The sequence below is a fragment of the Ovis canadensis genome, chromosome 4 (assembly GCF_042477335.2).
Source record: "Ovis canadensis isolate MfBH-ARS-UI-01 breed Bighorn chromosome 4, ARS-UI_OviCan_v2, whole genome shotgun sequence".
Taxonomy (NCBI): Eukaryota; Metazoa; Chordata; class Mammalia; order Artiodactyla; family Bovidae; genus Ovis; species Ovis canadensis.
Window position 1 is genome coordinate 133,270,228 of NC_091248.1, and position 17,792 is coordinate 133,288,019.

General features: G+C 42.5%; 1 protein-coding gene across 8 annotated transcripts in view; it reads right to left on the reverse strand.

Annotated features, from left to right (window-relative positions):
• LMBR1 (limb development membrane protein 1) overlaps positions 1-17,792 on the reverse strand; it is a 130,614-nt gene that overhangs the window by 84,637 nt on the left and 28,185 nt on the right. For 5 of the 8 annotated variants that reach the window (XM_069587218.1, XM_069587223.1, XM_069587219.1 and 2 more), the window contains one exon: positions 2,343-2,446. The exons of the other annotated variants lie outside the window; for them this stretch is intronic. In XM_069587218.1, coding sequence (XP_069443319.1) covers positions 2,343-2,446 — 104 coding nt within the window. The remainder of the gene's footprint in view (positions 1-2,342; positions 2,447-17,792) is intronic. 8 annotated transcript variants of the gene reach the window in all.

The following is a 17,792-nucleotide window of genomic DNA, read 5'->3' on the forward strand; positions in this document are numbered from 1 at the left end:
ACAGGAAGGGAGGACGATGATCTGGATGCAAGAGGTCTGCCCATACTGCACACTGTTTTTAAAATAATCTATTTAACTGATAACCAGATTTTTACAAAAAGCATAACCTAGGGAGCATACCTTTAATCTCCAAATATGAAAATACATTTATAACACTGAGCTTTATGTAGTTTCTGAACTTGATAAGATACCTCATGAGACAGACGGGGGGTGGGGGGAACTCTGCATGCATGAAGCAAGCACATCAAGGCCCTTTTAGTGGCTCTGAGAGCCAGGGCGTGACCGATTTGGGTGGTAGTGTCCCCACAGAGCGCTCTGCAAGCGCTCTGCTCTGTCCCCCTTCCCCAGGGCACATGCTGACACTCTGATGCATGCACTTACCTCTAAACGCACTTAAACAGAACAGCAGATGCAAAAGTCTCGTCAGCCACCCTGTGCCGACACCCCAGTGTCGACAGCATAAAACCCAGGCTACGTGGCAGAGGACGCAGGCTTCGGGGTCTGGTCCTGGCCAGTGCCCTGTCTCCATTCTCCACTCGGAGCTGAGCATCGGCCACTCCCTAGTTCAGGCAGTGTCTTGGCCTTTGCTCAAGCCTGGATGCTCGCCTGCAAGTCTCAGCTCATGGGCAGGATCACTGCTCCCTGAAGTCTTCCCAATTCTCTAGGCAAACCAAGACATCCCTCCCAGAGCAGCCTGCTGGGTCAAAGCTCCTCCAGCACCTCTGGCATCTCCCTGTGTGAACCCTCGAGGGCAAGAGCACTGCCTCTCGGTCTCCGTGCCCGCAAGCCCCTCTAGCAGCGCAGGAGTCACTGCTCAGCAGGCCTAGAGACTGCCGGGTGAGTGCTGCCCCCACAAGGCCCCCACGCTCGACAGAACGTGCTCGCTCGAGCACCTCCGACCGCCCCGTTTCTCTCCTCCGATGACCTCTTTCTTCTCCGTGACTGAATTCCTTCCTTTCGACCCCTCTTTGACGTTCTGTTCCTCGTTCCAGTCTCCTGGAGCTCCATCTTTCGGTTTCCAGACCACACCCGCTCGGTGCACTGCCACCTGCCACACCCCTGCAGCACACCCCTGCCCCCTGCAGCACGCCTCTGGTCCTCCGCCCCTGGGCCCCTGGCCGGCCGCTGCCCAGCAGGCGCCCTGCCGGCTGTGCCCGCGCTCCCCAGTGCTGGCCTGTGAAGACTCGCGCACCCTAGGAAGGCAAGAAGCGAGCCGTGGGTCTCAGTGCCAGTTCTGCAGTGGCAGACATGAGGCTCTTAGACAACTCAGTAACATTAATGCCCGTGCATAGAAAAGGAGACTTTGAACTGAATCCCTTTCCACAACAAACCTTTCTATGATTCTTCAAGAAATTATGTTTTTTATTTTTTGGTTTTTTTGTTATGTTTATTTGTTTAAACTGAAACCATACAAATTGTTCCCATTACATGGATGACTTAACTAATTTGCATATATCATAAAAAACAAATCAAATATATAAAAGACAATGTTCTCAATGCAGGTTTGACCACCATACACAACCACCCACTCTGGTCTCAGCAGACTCACCAAATATGAAAGCAACCACAGACCACAGTATGAATATGAATAACTCTAACTGAAAGTTAAAAAGGTGCAATGTGTCTGTAAACTGTAACACTAGAACTCATTTTGTCAAGTTTTAAAAGTCACTCAAAAAGTATTAACTACTGAAATCCTTCCATTATAGTCCAAGCTTTCACAGCAAAGAGCTCCACAAGCTATAAATGGAAATGTTCCCTTCACTTTAAAATGTCCTACTATTCAAGGACAGAGGGAGTGATTCCCACTTACAAGGTCTGGGTTGACTGTCTAAGATGCTGGCAGTCTGCTCTCTGCCCACTCCTCAGCCTGCCACACTCAGCTCGCAGGGAGTCACGGATCCTGGGAACCTGACAATTCAGGGCAGCCTGGTAAATGCTGCCCTCCTGCAGACACTGGGTGTGAAACCACTTCTACATCAAGATATAGCTTAAGACTTTTAGAATTTCATGTCATGCTTTACAGTAAATGACAGTATCGAGGAAAAGAATAATAGCTGTTGTATCAGGCTTATTCAAGAATACTCCACCAACTCTGCACATACTATAAAAAGCATTCAAAGGTCAAACGATGACTTCCTTCCTGTGGACACTTTTATTAACTCAATGTGTAACATTATTAACATTATTGTAAGAGCATTATTAATATTAATAAGGCATTGCTATTATTAAATATTTTACATTTCAGTAAAAGTTGCTTAAGCCTACTATTTCTAGCTCAACAATGAATGACATTTACTTCTTCATTTAAGAAATTTAATTCTAAAACATCATTTACTTACCTTTTTCAGACCAGCAAAACCTTCTGATTCCAGAAAGAAAAAGGCAAAGGGCATCAACACAAATAAACAAAGATTGGAAAAGAGAGAAGCAAGGTTCCACAAACCTGAGGATAACAATAGAGGAAAGATGAGTTAGATACTGACAACCTTGTCAAAGAAAACTGCTGTGCTAAATTGTGCTATCAGTCAAGGCTCTGCGCTTTTTAATAGTAAAAACTAAACATAAACTTAATAGAGAGGCCTAACAAAGGACCTAAACTGAGCAATCAGAATAATTACACATTTCTGTAAAATTTTTATAACTCTGCGACTTGTACTACTGGTAAAAGTCAATAGAAACTACGGATTTTTCCCCATGCTCTAAAATAAATCCACTAAACATATGACATGTGCCACAGTCCAAAGACACAGCCTCTTCAGACACACTGGCACCTGAATATTTAAATGAGAGCCAGCAGCACGTACTGAGTGCTTAATAAACGCCAGATACTCCACTAACCATTTTACATGTATTATCTTGTTTAATTTAAGCCTCATAAAACCCTAAAAGTAATAATTAGCATTTATTGAGCCCTCATGTGCCAAGCACTGTTCTAAATGATTTACAGATATTATACAAACTCATTTAGTCTTCACAGCAATCCCCCAACATGACAGAGGCTGGTTATATAAAACCCGCCAAGCCTGCAGAGCCTACATGGAGCTACACTAATTCCCGGGATTTTTTAAAACGACCGCATCAGAGAAGTTTAGTAAGCAACTCCAAATGGGAAAGAAAATTTGAGAGGCAAGCAAGTTTACATCACCTTTTCCCTTTCTGGCACATTCTACACTCATAAAATCACAATAAAAAGCAACTGAGATGATAGTAAGAGTTGATTTTTAAAAATACAGAACTTTAGGTATCTCACTGGGATATCTGGACCAGCAGCTCACTTTTTATAGGTTATACACCCAACTTTAAAACTGATGGCTATAATCGTCATTAAAATTTATACAATCAAAGATAAAAATTATGCTAAGCATAAATTCAACACACTACATACACTTAAAATCCAACGCTTTTGAAAACGGGCAACTGATGTTCTTCCGAGACCCTTACTTATGTGGCACTGTTCCAGGCCCTGGAGATGCAGCAATGGAGGAAACACACACCGCTGCCCTCGGGGACCTTCCACTTCAGACACACGGAGACCCACACCGAGCCCTCAGGGAGCCAAGGGAGACAGCTCCCAACTGCCCTGGTTACAGACCCCATGCACGTTTCGTCACACCCTAAACCCTCTTGGGAACAGCATGGAATGTAAACAAAAAGAATGCAGCACTCGTGCAAGTTACCTAGAGAGAGGCCCCTCCTTTAGTAAACACGGTGATATAATTAAAACCCAGTCTGCTGTTTCTTATTCAAAAATCTAGATAGGTTGAATGACTTTACAGTATATATTCATCTTAGCAGGAAACAGAATGTTTTACAAAGTGTCTTCAAAAACAATGTCTCATATCTTTCAAAGGGAAAAACTTTAATTTGTACTTGTAAAAATAAAAACTGTTCTAAAATACTTAACCACTTTTCAGTCTTAAAAAAAATTAAGGTGCTAAAAATCTTAATCTTCTTCTTCAATCAGAGGGGTTATAGTTACAGCCAATTGTATCGTGTTAATAACCAGGAAAGACACATAAGGATGGTGACCAAATGGACACACAAGACCTCCAGACAGACCCGGGTTCGAGCCCCTGCGCTTCATGTGACAAGCCTTCCAGGTCACAGGTTCGTCCTCTACACGAGGCTGAGGATCACGTCTGTAGGTGATGCTGAGAATTCAGTGAAATAATGCATGGACAACCAGCACATCTGTCACAAAACAAGCACTTAATGACTTTTTCCTTTTAATAACCATCGCATCCCCAGAGGCTACTAACACACGGTGCTAATTAGCTCCCGTACCAAGCTACCGGACTCTCCGAGCACCCGTGTTCACTTGGTAAAAAAGCAGGACATAGATAAAAAGCAAGAATATTAATCTGTAGCAAATTTGCTGAGTTATTATTGCTATAGTGTGTATAATTTATTGACAATTTATGACTTTATTGACATAAAGTGTACAATGTCATAAACTTTGACAGTTACGTCACCATAACCAAGACAACAAACGCAACCATCACTCCCAGCTTCCTTACCATTTTATCATCTCTGCCTCCTGCACTCTCTACCCTACTCCACACTCCAGGAGTCAGATTCTGCACTTTACAAAACACTACATTTTTTATAAAAAACTAAAGTTTTCTATGCATGGCAAATGTAGTATATGCTCTTGTTTCTGTCTGGCTTTTGCCACCTGGCGCAAGCCTGCTGAGGTTTCTCAAGCTGCAGCACATCGGTAGCCTGCCCCTCTGTATCAGGTTGCATTCAGTTCACCACACTCCACCCAGGTCCCTGCAAACTATCCGAGCTGCGGTTCTCACAACTGAAGCTGTGTTTAGTTGTGTCTCACAACCAAAGTTGTAGTTTATACAACACAACTTTATACATAAACTTGAGTTTTATACACTCAAGCACAAGTCATCATATGGACACAAGCTTTCCTATCTTTTGGGTAAATACGTGAGCGCGCAATGTCTAGGTCATAAAGCAGGTGTGTTTCTTAACATTTAAAGAAACTGCCAAAATGTTTTCCAAAGTGGGTATACAATTTCACATACCCACCAGCAGAGCTGAAGTCTCATCCACATTTGACAAAAAAAGGGTCTTTCCAGCCTCAGTCGTTCTCACAGATGCACAATGGTATCTCGTCACTGCTGTAATTTGCATTGCCCCCATGAATAATAACGTCAAATCTTTTCATGAACTTATCTGCCATCCACTTACAACTTCTTTGCTAAATGTCTCTCCCAATGTGTTGCCCACTGTTTCACTGGGTTGTACTTAGTGAGTCTGGAAACTCTTTATATACTCTGATTACAAGTCTTTTATAAGGCATATGATTTCCAGATACCTTCTCCCACTCTGTGAATTATCTTTTCATCTTCTTAACACCATCTTTCAAAGAACAAGATTTCCCAATGTTGACAAAGTGCAATTTATCAATGTTTTCTTTACAGATCATGCTTTACCTATCTTGCCGAAGAAACTACAGCCTAACCCAATGGCAAAGACTTTCCCCTATATTTCCCTCTACAAGTGTTACAGTTTTACATTTAAGTCTATGATTCTTTTGCATTGCTTTCTGCCAGATATGGACTGAAGTTCATTTTTAAACCTATGACCGACTATCCAATTGCTCCAGTACCATTTATTGAAAACAGCCTCTTCTGCCAAACTGCCTCTACATCTTTGTTAAAAATAAATTTACAATATGTTTGGATGTATTCCTGGACTCTGTATTCCATTTAGGTAGCCTATCTGTCCATCTCTGTGTTGATACATGTGATTTTTGAGCCCCCCAAAATAAAGTCTGACACTGTTTCCCCATCTATTTCCCATGAAGTGATGGGACCAGATGCCATGATCTTCGTTTTCTGAATGTTGAGCTTTAGGCCAACTTTTTCACTCTCCTCTTTCACTTTCATCAAGAGGCTCTTTAGTTTCTCTTCACTTTCTACCATAAGGGTCGTGTCATCTGCCTATCTGAGGTTATTGATATTTCTCCCGGCAGTCTTGATTCCAGCTTGCATTTCTTCCAGCCCAGCGTTTCTCATGATGTACTCTGCATATAAGTTAAATAAGCAAGGTGACAATATACAGCCTTGATATACTCCTTTTCCTATTGGAAATCAGTCTGTTGTTTCATGTCCAGTTCTAACTGTTGCTTCCTGACCTGCATATAGGTTTCTCAAGAGGCAGGTCAGGTGCTCTGGTATTCCCATCTCTTTCAGAATTTTCCACAGTTTATTGTGATCCACACAGTCAAAGGCTTTGGCATAGTCAATAAAGCACAAATAAGATGTTTTTCTGGAAGTCTCTTGCTTTTTCCATGATCCAGCAGATGTTGGCAATTTGATCTCTGGTTCCTCTGCCTTTTCTAAAACCAGCTTGAACATCTGGAAGTTCACGGTTCACGTATTGCTGAAGCCTGGCTCAGAGAATTTTGAGCGTTACTTTACTAGCACATGAGATGAATGCAATTGTGCGGTAGTTTGAGCATTCTTTGGCATTGCCTTTCTTTGGGACTGGAATGAAAACTGACCGTTTCCAGTCAGAGAGCATCTTTTATGACTTCAAGTATTGAAATTTGTTTAATGGCACAGAATATGACTTTCTTGGTTCACATTCCCAGAGTACTTGAAAAGAATGTGTATTCCATGACTGCTGGGCAGTGTTCCATAAATACAACTTAGGCCAAAATAGTTAATTTTATTCAGGCCTTCTATATCCTTAATTCTTCCTGGCTACTTGTTCCATAAATTATTGAAAAAGGGATAGTTACATATCTGAACATAATTGTAACTTTGACTATTAATCCTTTCTTAAGTTTCTGCTTCACGTGTTTAATAGTGAAAGTTGCTCAGTCGTGTCTGACTCTTTGCAACCCCATGCACTGTAGCCCACCAGGCTCCTCTGTCCATGGGATTCTCCAGGCCAAAATACCAGAGTAGGTAGCCATTCCCTTCTCCAGGGGATCTTCCCAACCCAGGGATCGAACCCAGGTCTCCCACATTGCAGGCGGATCCTTCACCATCTGAGCCAACAGGGAAGCCCGTGCATTTAATAGCTATGTAGTAAACAGGCATTTTTTCAGTAGATAAGTTTATTACTATGTTCTTTTAATGAATGAACCCCTTCATCATTATGAAATGATTTTTATGCCTATTAACATTTTTACCTTTCTCTGATAATAATATACTAATTATTTCATCTTCCTTTTCCTTAGAATTAGTATAGTAAATCTTTTTTCTCCTAGTAACCAGTTAACCAGTGTGTGTGTGTTTACATTTAAAGCAGGTTCTTACAGGCAGCATATATTTGTGTTTTCCTTTTTATTTAATATCTCTGCCTTTTAATCGAATGCTTAGGCCACTGATGTTTACTGACATGAGCAGGCTTAAGTGCATCAGTCTGCTCTTGGTTCTGTATTTGTCCCACTGTTTTGTCCTCCCTTTGCCTTCTTTTTCTGTGACCCTTTGGATTAACTGTTGCTGTGATCCCATTCTGTTTCTTCTGCTTGCTTATTGACGGTATCTCTCTTTGAGATACTTTAGGGTTGTTTGGTGTTTATCACATACACCTTTAAATCATCCCGACCTGCCTGCAAGAGGCACAGCAACACTTCACAGACAGCATCTAGGACGCTTACAGTCTGCCTCCACTTCCTTCCTCCCGCCCTCGTGCTGCTGGTGGCATGCGCTTTTACTCACACGTTATAAAACTCACAACATCTTGTTACTGCTTTTTATTTAAACAGCCAATTCTTTCCATAAGACTTGTATGGTAAATACTCCTTTATATTTACCCAAAAATTAGCCGCCTCTCGCGGTCCTCATTCTATCTTACAGGTCCAGGTATCTGTCTTCTTCCGCTCTGCCTCCGCTTGGAGGGCGCCCCTTATTTTTGGCAGTATAGGTCTGCAGTGATGAACTGTCACCTTTTGTATATCTGAGCCTGTCTTTATTTTGACTCTGTTGGGAAAAATGTCTTCACTGGATATGAAACCAGGTCGGCAGGGCTTTCTTCTTTCAGAACTTTGAGGATGCTGCCGCTCCGTCATCTGTCTTGCATTCTCTCCCACAAGAGATACGCTGTAGTTCTCATCACTGTCCCTCGGTACTTTATGTCTTTTTCTCTGATTTCTCCTTATCACTTGTTTTAATCAATCTGATGATGTATCTTGACAGGTCTTTTGTAACTGGGACAAGTTGAGCTTTTGGATAAGAGGGTTTGCAGTTTTCATCTAATCTTGAAATTTTTCTGCCATTAGTTTTTCAAATATTTTTCTTAACCCTCTCTCCTTCAGGAACATCAATTACATCACTGATGCCCTGGTTTTTCAGTCATTTTTTTCCTGTTTCTTTTTTAGACAGTGTTCTATTGCTGTGTCTTAGAATCCACTGATCTCTTCTACACCTAATCTGCTTTTATCCCATCCAGTACATTTCATGTCAGATATTACAGGTTTCATCTCTAGCAGTTTATTTGGTTGTTTTTCACATCTTTCACGTCTCAATATGTTCAGTCTTTCCTCCAGTCCCTGGAACAAATGAAACAGTCACAAGAAACGTTTCAGTGTTCTTATTTACTAATTTCGAATCTGTGTCACTTCCAAGTTCTGACTGACTTTTCTCTTCATTATGGGTTTTATTTTCCTGCTTTGTACGCAGCTGTAGGCTCATGGGAGGCAGAGCAAATCCCCAAAGATATTCACGCCTTAATCCCTGGAGTTGTTATCCAGTATTATTAGTGAATATGCTACATGGTATATTCGTTTTTAGGGCTTCTGTAACAAAGTCCCACAGACTGGACAGCTTCAAACAACGAGAATTTATTCTCCCACCGTTGTGGAGGCTAGAAGTCCAAAATCAAGGTGTCGGAAGGACCACACTCCTTGCAGAGGTTCTAGGAAGACTCCTCCCTTAGAGGTGGCACACTCCTGGCCTCGTAGACACATTGCTCCAACCTCTGCCTTTGTCTTCGCATTCTTCCCATTGTGCAAGTCTCTGTTTTATCTTCTTGTAAGGACACTAGTTATTGGACTAGGGCCCACCCTAATTCATCGTGGCCTTAATTTACTAACTATATCAGCAAGGATATAATTTCCAAATAAGGTTATGTTCTGAGGTTCTAAGCATTCGTGAACCTGGGGGAAACACGTTCAACCCAATATACATGGAGACAAGAATGCTGCAGACACAATTAAGACTGTGGACTTTAATAAAGAGAGACACTGAAACCATCTTGGATAGGCCAGGTGGGTACAGCCTAACCAAAGGAGTGCTTAGAAGCAGAGAGCTTTCTCTCAGAGGAGTCAGAAATGCAGCAGAAGGGTAAGTCAGGGAAGAACTTGACACAACTTTGCAGGGGATTGGTGGGGCGTGGGGGGGTGGGGCTGTCACATGAAAGCCTGAGAAAGAGGCAGGTAACCTGCAGGGCAGACGGGCGGCTCGCTAACAGCTAGCCAGGAAACGGGGGCTCAGGCCCACAGCTACAGAGAACCAAGCTGAGCCACAGCGTGAATGAACCTGGAGGCAACCTCTTTCCTAGAGCCTCTAATAACTATGCTATCGGGAGAACCTTCACTTCAGCTCATGAGATCCTAAGGGCTCATGAGATCAAGAGGGCCCTTTTTGGTCTGCCAAAAAGAGAACATCTGTTTCACAAGATTTTCTTAAGGGCCATGTTTAAGCTGAGAATATGATAGCCCCTTAATTCTATCCATTTCAGGAAAACAAAATGCTTAGCTGAGCTTCTGACCAGTTTGGAAAACACTAAAACAAAACACTTTTGAACATCCAAGCCTAAAGATACCAGTATGTCTTTCAAATACAGAAGGTCTTTAACCACCCAGACTTCAGTAAAATGCTGAACGGACTCTGTGCATTTAGCTCACAACAAGAGACTCACACGGCTCATGGTTTAAGGCCTTCCCAGGCCTGGCAGCAAATGTCTAAGTGAGGGGCGCTTTATGTCTGACCAGCCTGGGTTTGCACCCACCAGCTATACAAGACCTAGAAAAGGGACCTGAACTCTGCCGTCCTAGTTCATGTATAAACTGGGCTAAACATAACTCGCAGCACACTTGTGAACAACAGGAGAGAAATCACAGACCAAAATGCTAAGTTATCATCAGTGCCTCTCTCCACCCTGACTCAACATAATGCAAATGGTTCAAAATCCTGAAAATTCCAAAGTACATCAGCAATTAGGCCAGACAGATGGTGCCAATGTTTAAAAAAAAAAAAAAAAACCACCCATCTGCCAATGCAGGAGACATAGAGATGCAAGTTCAGTCCCTGGGTGGGGAAGATCCCCTGGAGGAGGGCAGGCAGCCCACTCCAGGATTCTTGCCTGGAGAATCCCATGGACAGGGGAGTCTGACGGGCCACAGTCCATGGGGTCGAAGCTCTTGATCCTTTCCTTAAAGAACAATTCTCAATTACGCCAAAAAAAAGCTTACACATCAATACTCTGTATTCTAATATGGCTTTAAAAATACATGAGAACAACAATGACCAAAAAAAAGGCTCAGAAAATAAACTGCAAAGAAATATACCAAATTATTAACAATGTGAACACATCAGAATTATGGATGACTTTTTCTTCCCACTGGCCTACACGGTCTGAGCCTTCTATAACGGGCACATAAAGACCCTTAAAAATCATATTTAAACTCCTTTGTGAAACTCAAAACCCTCCACACCACAGTATCAAATAACTTCCCCACAAAATGCCTAAGAAAGGCAGAGAGCAGCAAAGACTAACTGAGGTGCAGATGCTTGCTGGGCCACCGGTCAGTCACAGATCTCAGTCCCCTTACTTTGTGGCCTCCCTGAGCACAGTTCACATTCTACCCTCTGCAAAAGCACAAATTATGGAGTGGCAGCGGCTTCAGAGGCTGCACTCACACAGTTCCAACCGTGAGCATAAACCTTGAATGCTTCACTATGCTTTTATAATCAGGGGGACAATTTTATTTAGGCTTTGTAATTTGAAACAATTATCATCCATGTTATAAAGGAGACATCATTATTGTTGACTTCTAAATATAAAAAGTATATATACTTCTAGAATTTATCCTTCTGATCATTATGTGTCCCTTTCATATAGTGAAAAATACAAATTCAAATTCTCTAGAAATCAAAAGTTGAAAAACAAAAGTCTGCCTTAGGCACAAGATCACAAATCAGGAAAAATATCTATTCTACCTAACCAACACACTTAAAATGAAGACAGTCATAAAAATCTAAATAAAGAAATCTTTATCAATAAGTGAAGAAAACAGGATGATCACAAAGATTCTGAATAACAATTCATTTAAGTTTGTAATGAAATTGGTGTCTTCTTTTATGTACTGAACTTTATATACTATAACACATATAATTTAATTTTTTTTATTTTCCCCCACTTCCCTCTTTCCAGGAAAGTCAACATTACTGCTGATGGTTCTACCAACCACAATTGCAAAAAGAGATATAACCTCCACCACATTTATTTTTGTAAGAAAAATTCAGTTAACACAAAGAATTTGAGTTGATGGTAATATACTAGGTAATAGTATAATCACCTATGTAAATTAAATGCAAAAACTTAAATTTATTAACCAGAATAAATGTGAAAGCTTCAGACTCAGCTCATTCTAATTATCAAATTTGTAACATATAAGAAAGTTAAAGTTACTATGAGAACATTTAATTAGAAAAATAATAAAGCTACTGTACACTAAGTTGTCATTTTATTTTTGAAAACTGTAAAACTTAACAAGTTTTCAGCATTCTGCAAACGTATATCAGACATACACACATAAACACCTCTTAAGAATATGGTATAATTTTGATAAAATGTTCTTAAATTAAAAATTAGGGCTAATACACAAAAGATACTACTACTACCACCTTTATTATATTATATATTATTACTTATCAATTTGTAAAAGAAAAAATGTTAGCTAAATTTCTCTACTTCAGAAAACTAAAATATGCTCCAACACAGTAGAACCCTAAAAATCCAGAAAACTTGCAGTTTATCTAAATCAGTTGCAATGACAACTGTTTTGAAAGATATTCAATATCTATCCCCAAAAGAGGTAGCTAAACAAACAAACCCTATTTAACAATTCCAGAATACTTAATTCAAAACTCAAACCAACCAAACTGAACTGCCAGATCACCAATGGATACATTACCTTCTAGCTCCATCTGCTGGAGTCACAAAATATTTCAATACAAAATATAACACTATGAAGCAAAAAAAATCAATCACTTTTTAATCACACAGACAAAAAACTTCATTCTTTTAAATTAGAAAATTAATTCAAGTTCAGCCATATTCAAAAATTTCCAAAGCGGTAAAACTAAGTTAAAACCATATTTCACTGGAATTGAAGATCTAACCCAATTGCCAAAAAGTGACGTATAATTAAAAAAAATCTAAGAAAGCATAAGCTTTAAAGGAAAGACTAGAAGTTTGCTCTTGAATAGTGAGTGTTGCGAGAACCTCACAAGCATAGCTGTTGCTTCTGTACTTGGAAAACAAAACAAAAAGAACAATTTTAGCAACAAGCTGTGAAACATTTTAACTTTGTTTTTAAAATTTAAAAAGCAATACGCATCTACTGTAAAAATATTATAAATGCAAACACAAAAACAAAATTTTTTATAAAATATAAAGTTTCTGTATTATATAATCCTACCACTCAAAGAAAAACTTTTTTTTCAACATCTTTCTCTATAAACACATATTCGTCTACATCATCACCTATAACGGTAAAAAAGCACTCACTGTTTGGATCTACCAAAATTTACGCAAATTTCCTACTTAGGTTGCTTTTTATTTCACCATTATAAATAATAAATATCAAGTAACTATACAACTAGAATAGTGCACATTATAACAAATGGCTGAATTATTGAGACCAATTAACTAGAAACTATTAGTAATATTTGACTAAAAATGATACCTTAAAATTTAGTAAGAGCTAAATTTTGATTTAATGTTTATACATAAGTAAACATGATACCTATTTTTCCTTTTTAAGTTTAATTGCTTATAATCTAAAAGTTTGAATTTTTTGACCTTCTGTGGGTCTTGAAAATGTATAAAACAAAGATGAATTGGGGCTGTTCTTGCATCATGTCCAAAGTATCATACTGGCTCTTCTTGCTGACAGATCGGAATAAGGCACACATGCCTTGCAGAGCCCAGCCAGGTTCACCGTGGTTATCTTTCAACAGGCAGAATCTTAGAATGGTCAGGCATATTATAAATGTGTATCTTTCTCTGTCTGGTCATAAGTGGGCATAGATAGCTGAGAGAAAATGCCTCAAAAACTGAAGAATTATTTCCTTATTTAAGGTTATAACTTGATTATATCCAAAGGTATATGAAAGTTTCATTTTCATTTTAAACTCACATACATGAAAGTATTGTTTTGAAGTGGATACTTCAGCGGCATTTAGTGTGTTTAAAACGCTGGGCAACCAACTACCTTCATCCAGTCCCAAAGCATTCTCTTCACTCAAGAAGGGAAAGTCACTAAGCAGCTGAACGGTGGTTCATCTGGAGAATTCCGCGCTTCTCCACTTACTCTCTAATAGTAAAGACTCAGAAAGCGAACACAATAGACACTTTCTTCTATTTTTATTCTTTCCCTATTTTAATTGTAATAATAAATTAGAATTAAAAATAACACAATTTTAGCTACCATTTTCATTTGTCCTCTTAGTCCCTTTTGGACCATCCTATACTGAACTGTAATCACTGGTACGCCATGGCCCACACCAAGGGAACAATGAACCCCATCTCTCTTAGCATCCAGCTGACAGTGACAAAGAACCCCAGCTAAAACCATCCATGAGCAGAAGACTATCAACCTGACCCACTCCAGCTCCAATACCATTTCTATATTATGTTTTTGAAGAAAGTATTTTAATAATTCTCTCATTGTAGACACAGCTACATCTTACTGAAAGATAGCAATTTAGAACTAAGTTAAATATTCTATTTATTCATGTCACTAAATTTTGGCCCAGAACCCTGTAATTCCAAGGTAATACAGTTAACATGAAGCATTTCAAACACATGTCCAAGATCCAAACCCTGTATTCAAGCTAAACTGAATACATTTATAGATATCAAAGCACTGTCGACACATACTTTAGCCTCTAATCCTCATGTGATTTACACATTAAAGGCACAATCATTCCATACTGATAACTTTTCAGAATAAGCCGTTAAATTCATTTTCAGATTAAGTCCACTCTAGCAAAGTATTCCTAATAATACAATTAATAACTGTTACTCATCCAATCAATGAATCTTTACTTGGGAACTGGGACAGGTGCCTCATGGGAGATTAAGAGAATTTAAGACATGTTCCCAGGCCTCAAAGAATTTAAATTTTCATAAATTTATGAAACATTTAACAAAAAAGAGAAAAAATAATTCAAGAAAATCCCATAAATGTCACAAGACGGCAAATGATTAACACGTGAATACGGATACCATCACTGCCCTGGGGTAAGAGAAGTCATCAGACATTCGGGGACTACTAACTCTGACTCTGAAATGACTCTACCTCCAGGGGACCCGAAACATCACCCCGGTCAGAGCAGGGGCTTGTGGAGGTCAGGGGTCAAGGGAGTTTAGCTCAGGCTGCACACGCCTCACAGTGGGTCCCTGAACCTGTGCTGCAGTTCTCTCCCCAGGTCTGAAGTGCCTAACTGGAATGGACGTGCTCAAATGCAGGCAGAAGCCCCACACAGTTCCCTGACCTGCAGAAAAGAGCTATCACCGTGAGAAAGGCCAAGCAGAAGCCACTAGAACCACCCCTAACCTGGAAACCATAACCCACAAGAAATCCCACGTTCCTGAAGGTAAGGCGGGGAATGAGAGGGGGCTGACTCTCACATCCCCAAGAGGGACCTTGGAGAATGACTGTAGGTTCTTAGCAGCTTAACCAGAGAGCGACTGTCAACCAGAGGGTGCTACAGTGAAGCTGCTGCAGCAGACATGGCTTCACTGTGAGGGCAAATGAATACATGTCCTGGTACCTGGTATGCCTGCTGCTGCTGCTGCTGAGTCGCTTCAGTCATGTCTGACTCTGTGCAACCCCATGGACTGCAGCCCACCAGGCTCCGCCGTCCCTGGGATTCTCCAGGCAAGAACACAGGAGTGGGTTGCCATTTCCTTCTCCAATGAATGAAAGTGAAAAGTGAAAGTGAAGTTGCTCAGTCATGTCCGACTCCTAGAGACCCCATGGACTGCAGCCTACCAGGCTCCTCCGTCTGTGGGATTTGCCAGGCAAGAGCACTGGAGTGGGGCGCCACTGCCCTCTCCCCTGGGATGCCTACCGATGTGACTAAAGCTCTTTCCTCCATCCCTGGCCATGAGGCCTGCACTAGCAGGCGGGTTCTTCACCACTGGGGCCATCTGGGAAAGCCCACCCGTGAGGCCCGCCGGAAGCCGTCTGCTTTCAGCTGGCAAAGCAAACAGCTCAGCTTCACCGTCCTGACTTCGGGGCCCAGCTCCTCCTGGCCGTATGTCACAGCTGAGTTTGAGGGACCTCCTTCACCGTCCCCTTCCAGGGGACTGCACACCGCGCCCCTACACAGATGACAGGACGCTAGTCAGACCTAGTGAGTGAGCAGCAGCAGCAACCTGAGACTTGTCGGAAGACACTCCAGGGCCCAGCGGTCTGGGTCACAGCTCTTCTGGGTCACAGCCCTTCTCCTACGCCAAGTAGAGGTGCACTGCTCAGGGCCTTCTTGGGATTTGGAAAAGGAACATGCTCCTCGCATGGGTGTGCCGCTCCAGCCAATTGCTGAGTGATACAGAAAGCTGCTGGTTTTGAGCAGGGCTCAAAACAAGAGAAGGCTCTGTAGCATGCCCAGGCAGCTCTGCAGACTGCTTTGCCCTTGGCCTTACGACCCAGCAGATCTAATGGTGCTGGAAGTGTCGGCAGCAGAGAGGATGCTGTTCAGAGCCCATGACAGACCCTGGAGGGGAATCACCGCAAAGGCCCTTGGGATTTTGGAACAAAGCCCTGCCATCCCCCTGCAGGTAACTACTACCTTCCCTCTGAGAAAGTTACTGGCTTGCTGTCAGGCTTGTGGGTCACCAAGTCACCATGCAACCGGAGCGGGCCACCAAGAGCTGGCGGGTGTGCCGAGCCATAAAGTGGGCGTGCATAGCAACACCCAACTTCAGGTGCAAGTGGTGATCGTGCCGAGCAGGCCCTGAAGGCAGGAGTGAGCCACGTGAAAGTGGCCCAGACGCCACGATCCCCCTTCCCTCCCCTAGCTGGGCTGCACCTGTGGCCTGGTGGGCATTCCTTCTCATCAGCTGGCAGAGGAAGAGAAGATGGGGCCTGGCTCGCAGACAGGTCTGCCAAACATGCAGACACTGCCCCGGGGGGGCGGGTGGACAGCCCTCCCTGGGATATCTACAAAGGCCAGCAGTGACAGGGAATCCTCCCAGTGGACAGGACTGTGGGCAGTGCGCAGAAACGGCCAGACACATAATTACACATTCATACTGGCCTATGGCTCAGCTGGAAGGTCGGGGACTTGGAAGGAGTGTGACTGGAAACCCGATCACAAGGAGGTTTGGAGAAGAGGCATGCAGACAGCCAACTCTGAATGGGAAAAAAATGTGAACTGATTCGCATCTCATCAAAGGGAGACCTCAGCAGAGGAGCCTCATAGTAAGTGGACGGATGGCCTTGTCCTAGTCTCACAGATCCCGTCAGCCTCCGCCCCGAGCCACCCTGCCATCTCCCAGGGAGCTCATCAAAGAGTAGCCACGGTGCCCAGGACGGAGCTTATGTGCAGCCGCAGCAACGCGGACGTATACTCTCCACAGCCGACCCGGCCCCTGTCACCACCGCCTCAGCCGCACACTGAACCACACCCTGGGTGCCACACCCTGGGTGCCACACCCTAGGTGCCACACCCTGGGTGCTCCCGTGACAGTCTGGCCCCATTAATGCTCATAAGTTTTAAAAAACAAAGAAGCAAACATATCTAAGGTTGGCGAACCTTCAGCCCCAAGGCAATCTAAGGAGACAAACACTCCTGGGATGTCATCTGCAAGATTAAACACAGCTATGAATTCAGAAGAGAAAGACAGACGTGAAGCGTCATGAAAGTCACTACAAGCAGCTCTACCAAAACACCAGAAGCAGAAGTCAGGCTCATCAAACCCTCGAGAACAACGTCCAGCTCTGGTGGCTAGGACTTCCTAAGACCTACCGCGAGAATGTATCCAGAAGCAACGACGTAACTTAGGGGCTCCTCCTCTAGCCCCCTAACCTTTAGCAGACGTGGTTACTGGGGGTTAAAGTTACTGTTTGCAGTCTACCTACTCATCCAACACGTGTTCCTGGGCTACCACTATGTGGGGAGCACTTCTCTAAGCCCTGATTCAGAAACAAAACACAATGCCTGAGCTTAAACTCTTACATCATAATCAGAAAGGCAACCAATACAAACAGATACATCTACTCCCAAGGTTAAGAGTCCAGCATAAATCACAGCACACCGTGTGCAGACAGTTCTCACTTCCAGTCCATAAAAAGGATAAACAAATGGCTGTGACTAGTTCATTAAGTATGTCATGCACTTCCTGTTTAGTGAAACTGGAAACAAAGGCCAGCTCCCTCAAAATTCTGGTTAGCCTGGACTGAGACCACCTGCACTTCCGGGAAAGCACCTGGAGCCCAATCCTCAAAATGCGCACAGCACAGGCCGCAGCATCATGAAGGGGAGGGCCGAGGGAGCAGCCTCAGCAAGCGTTTCCGACACGTG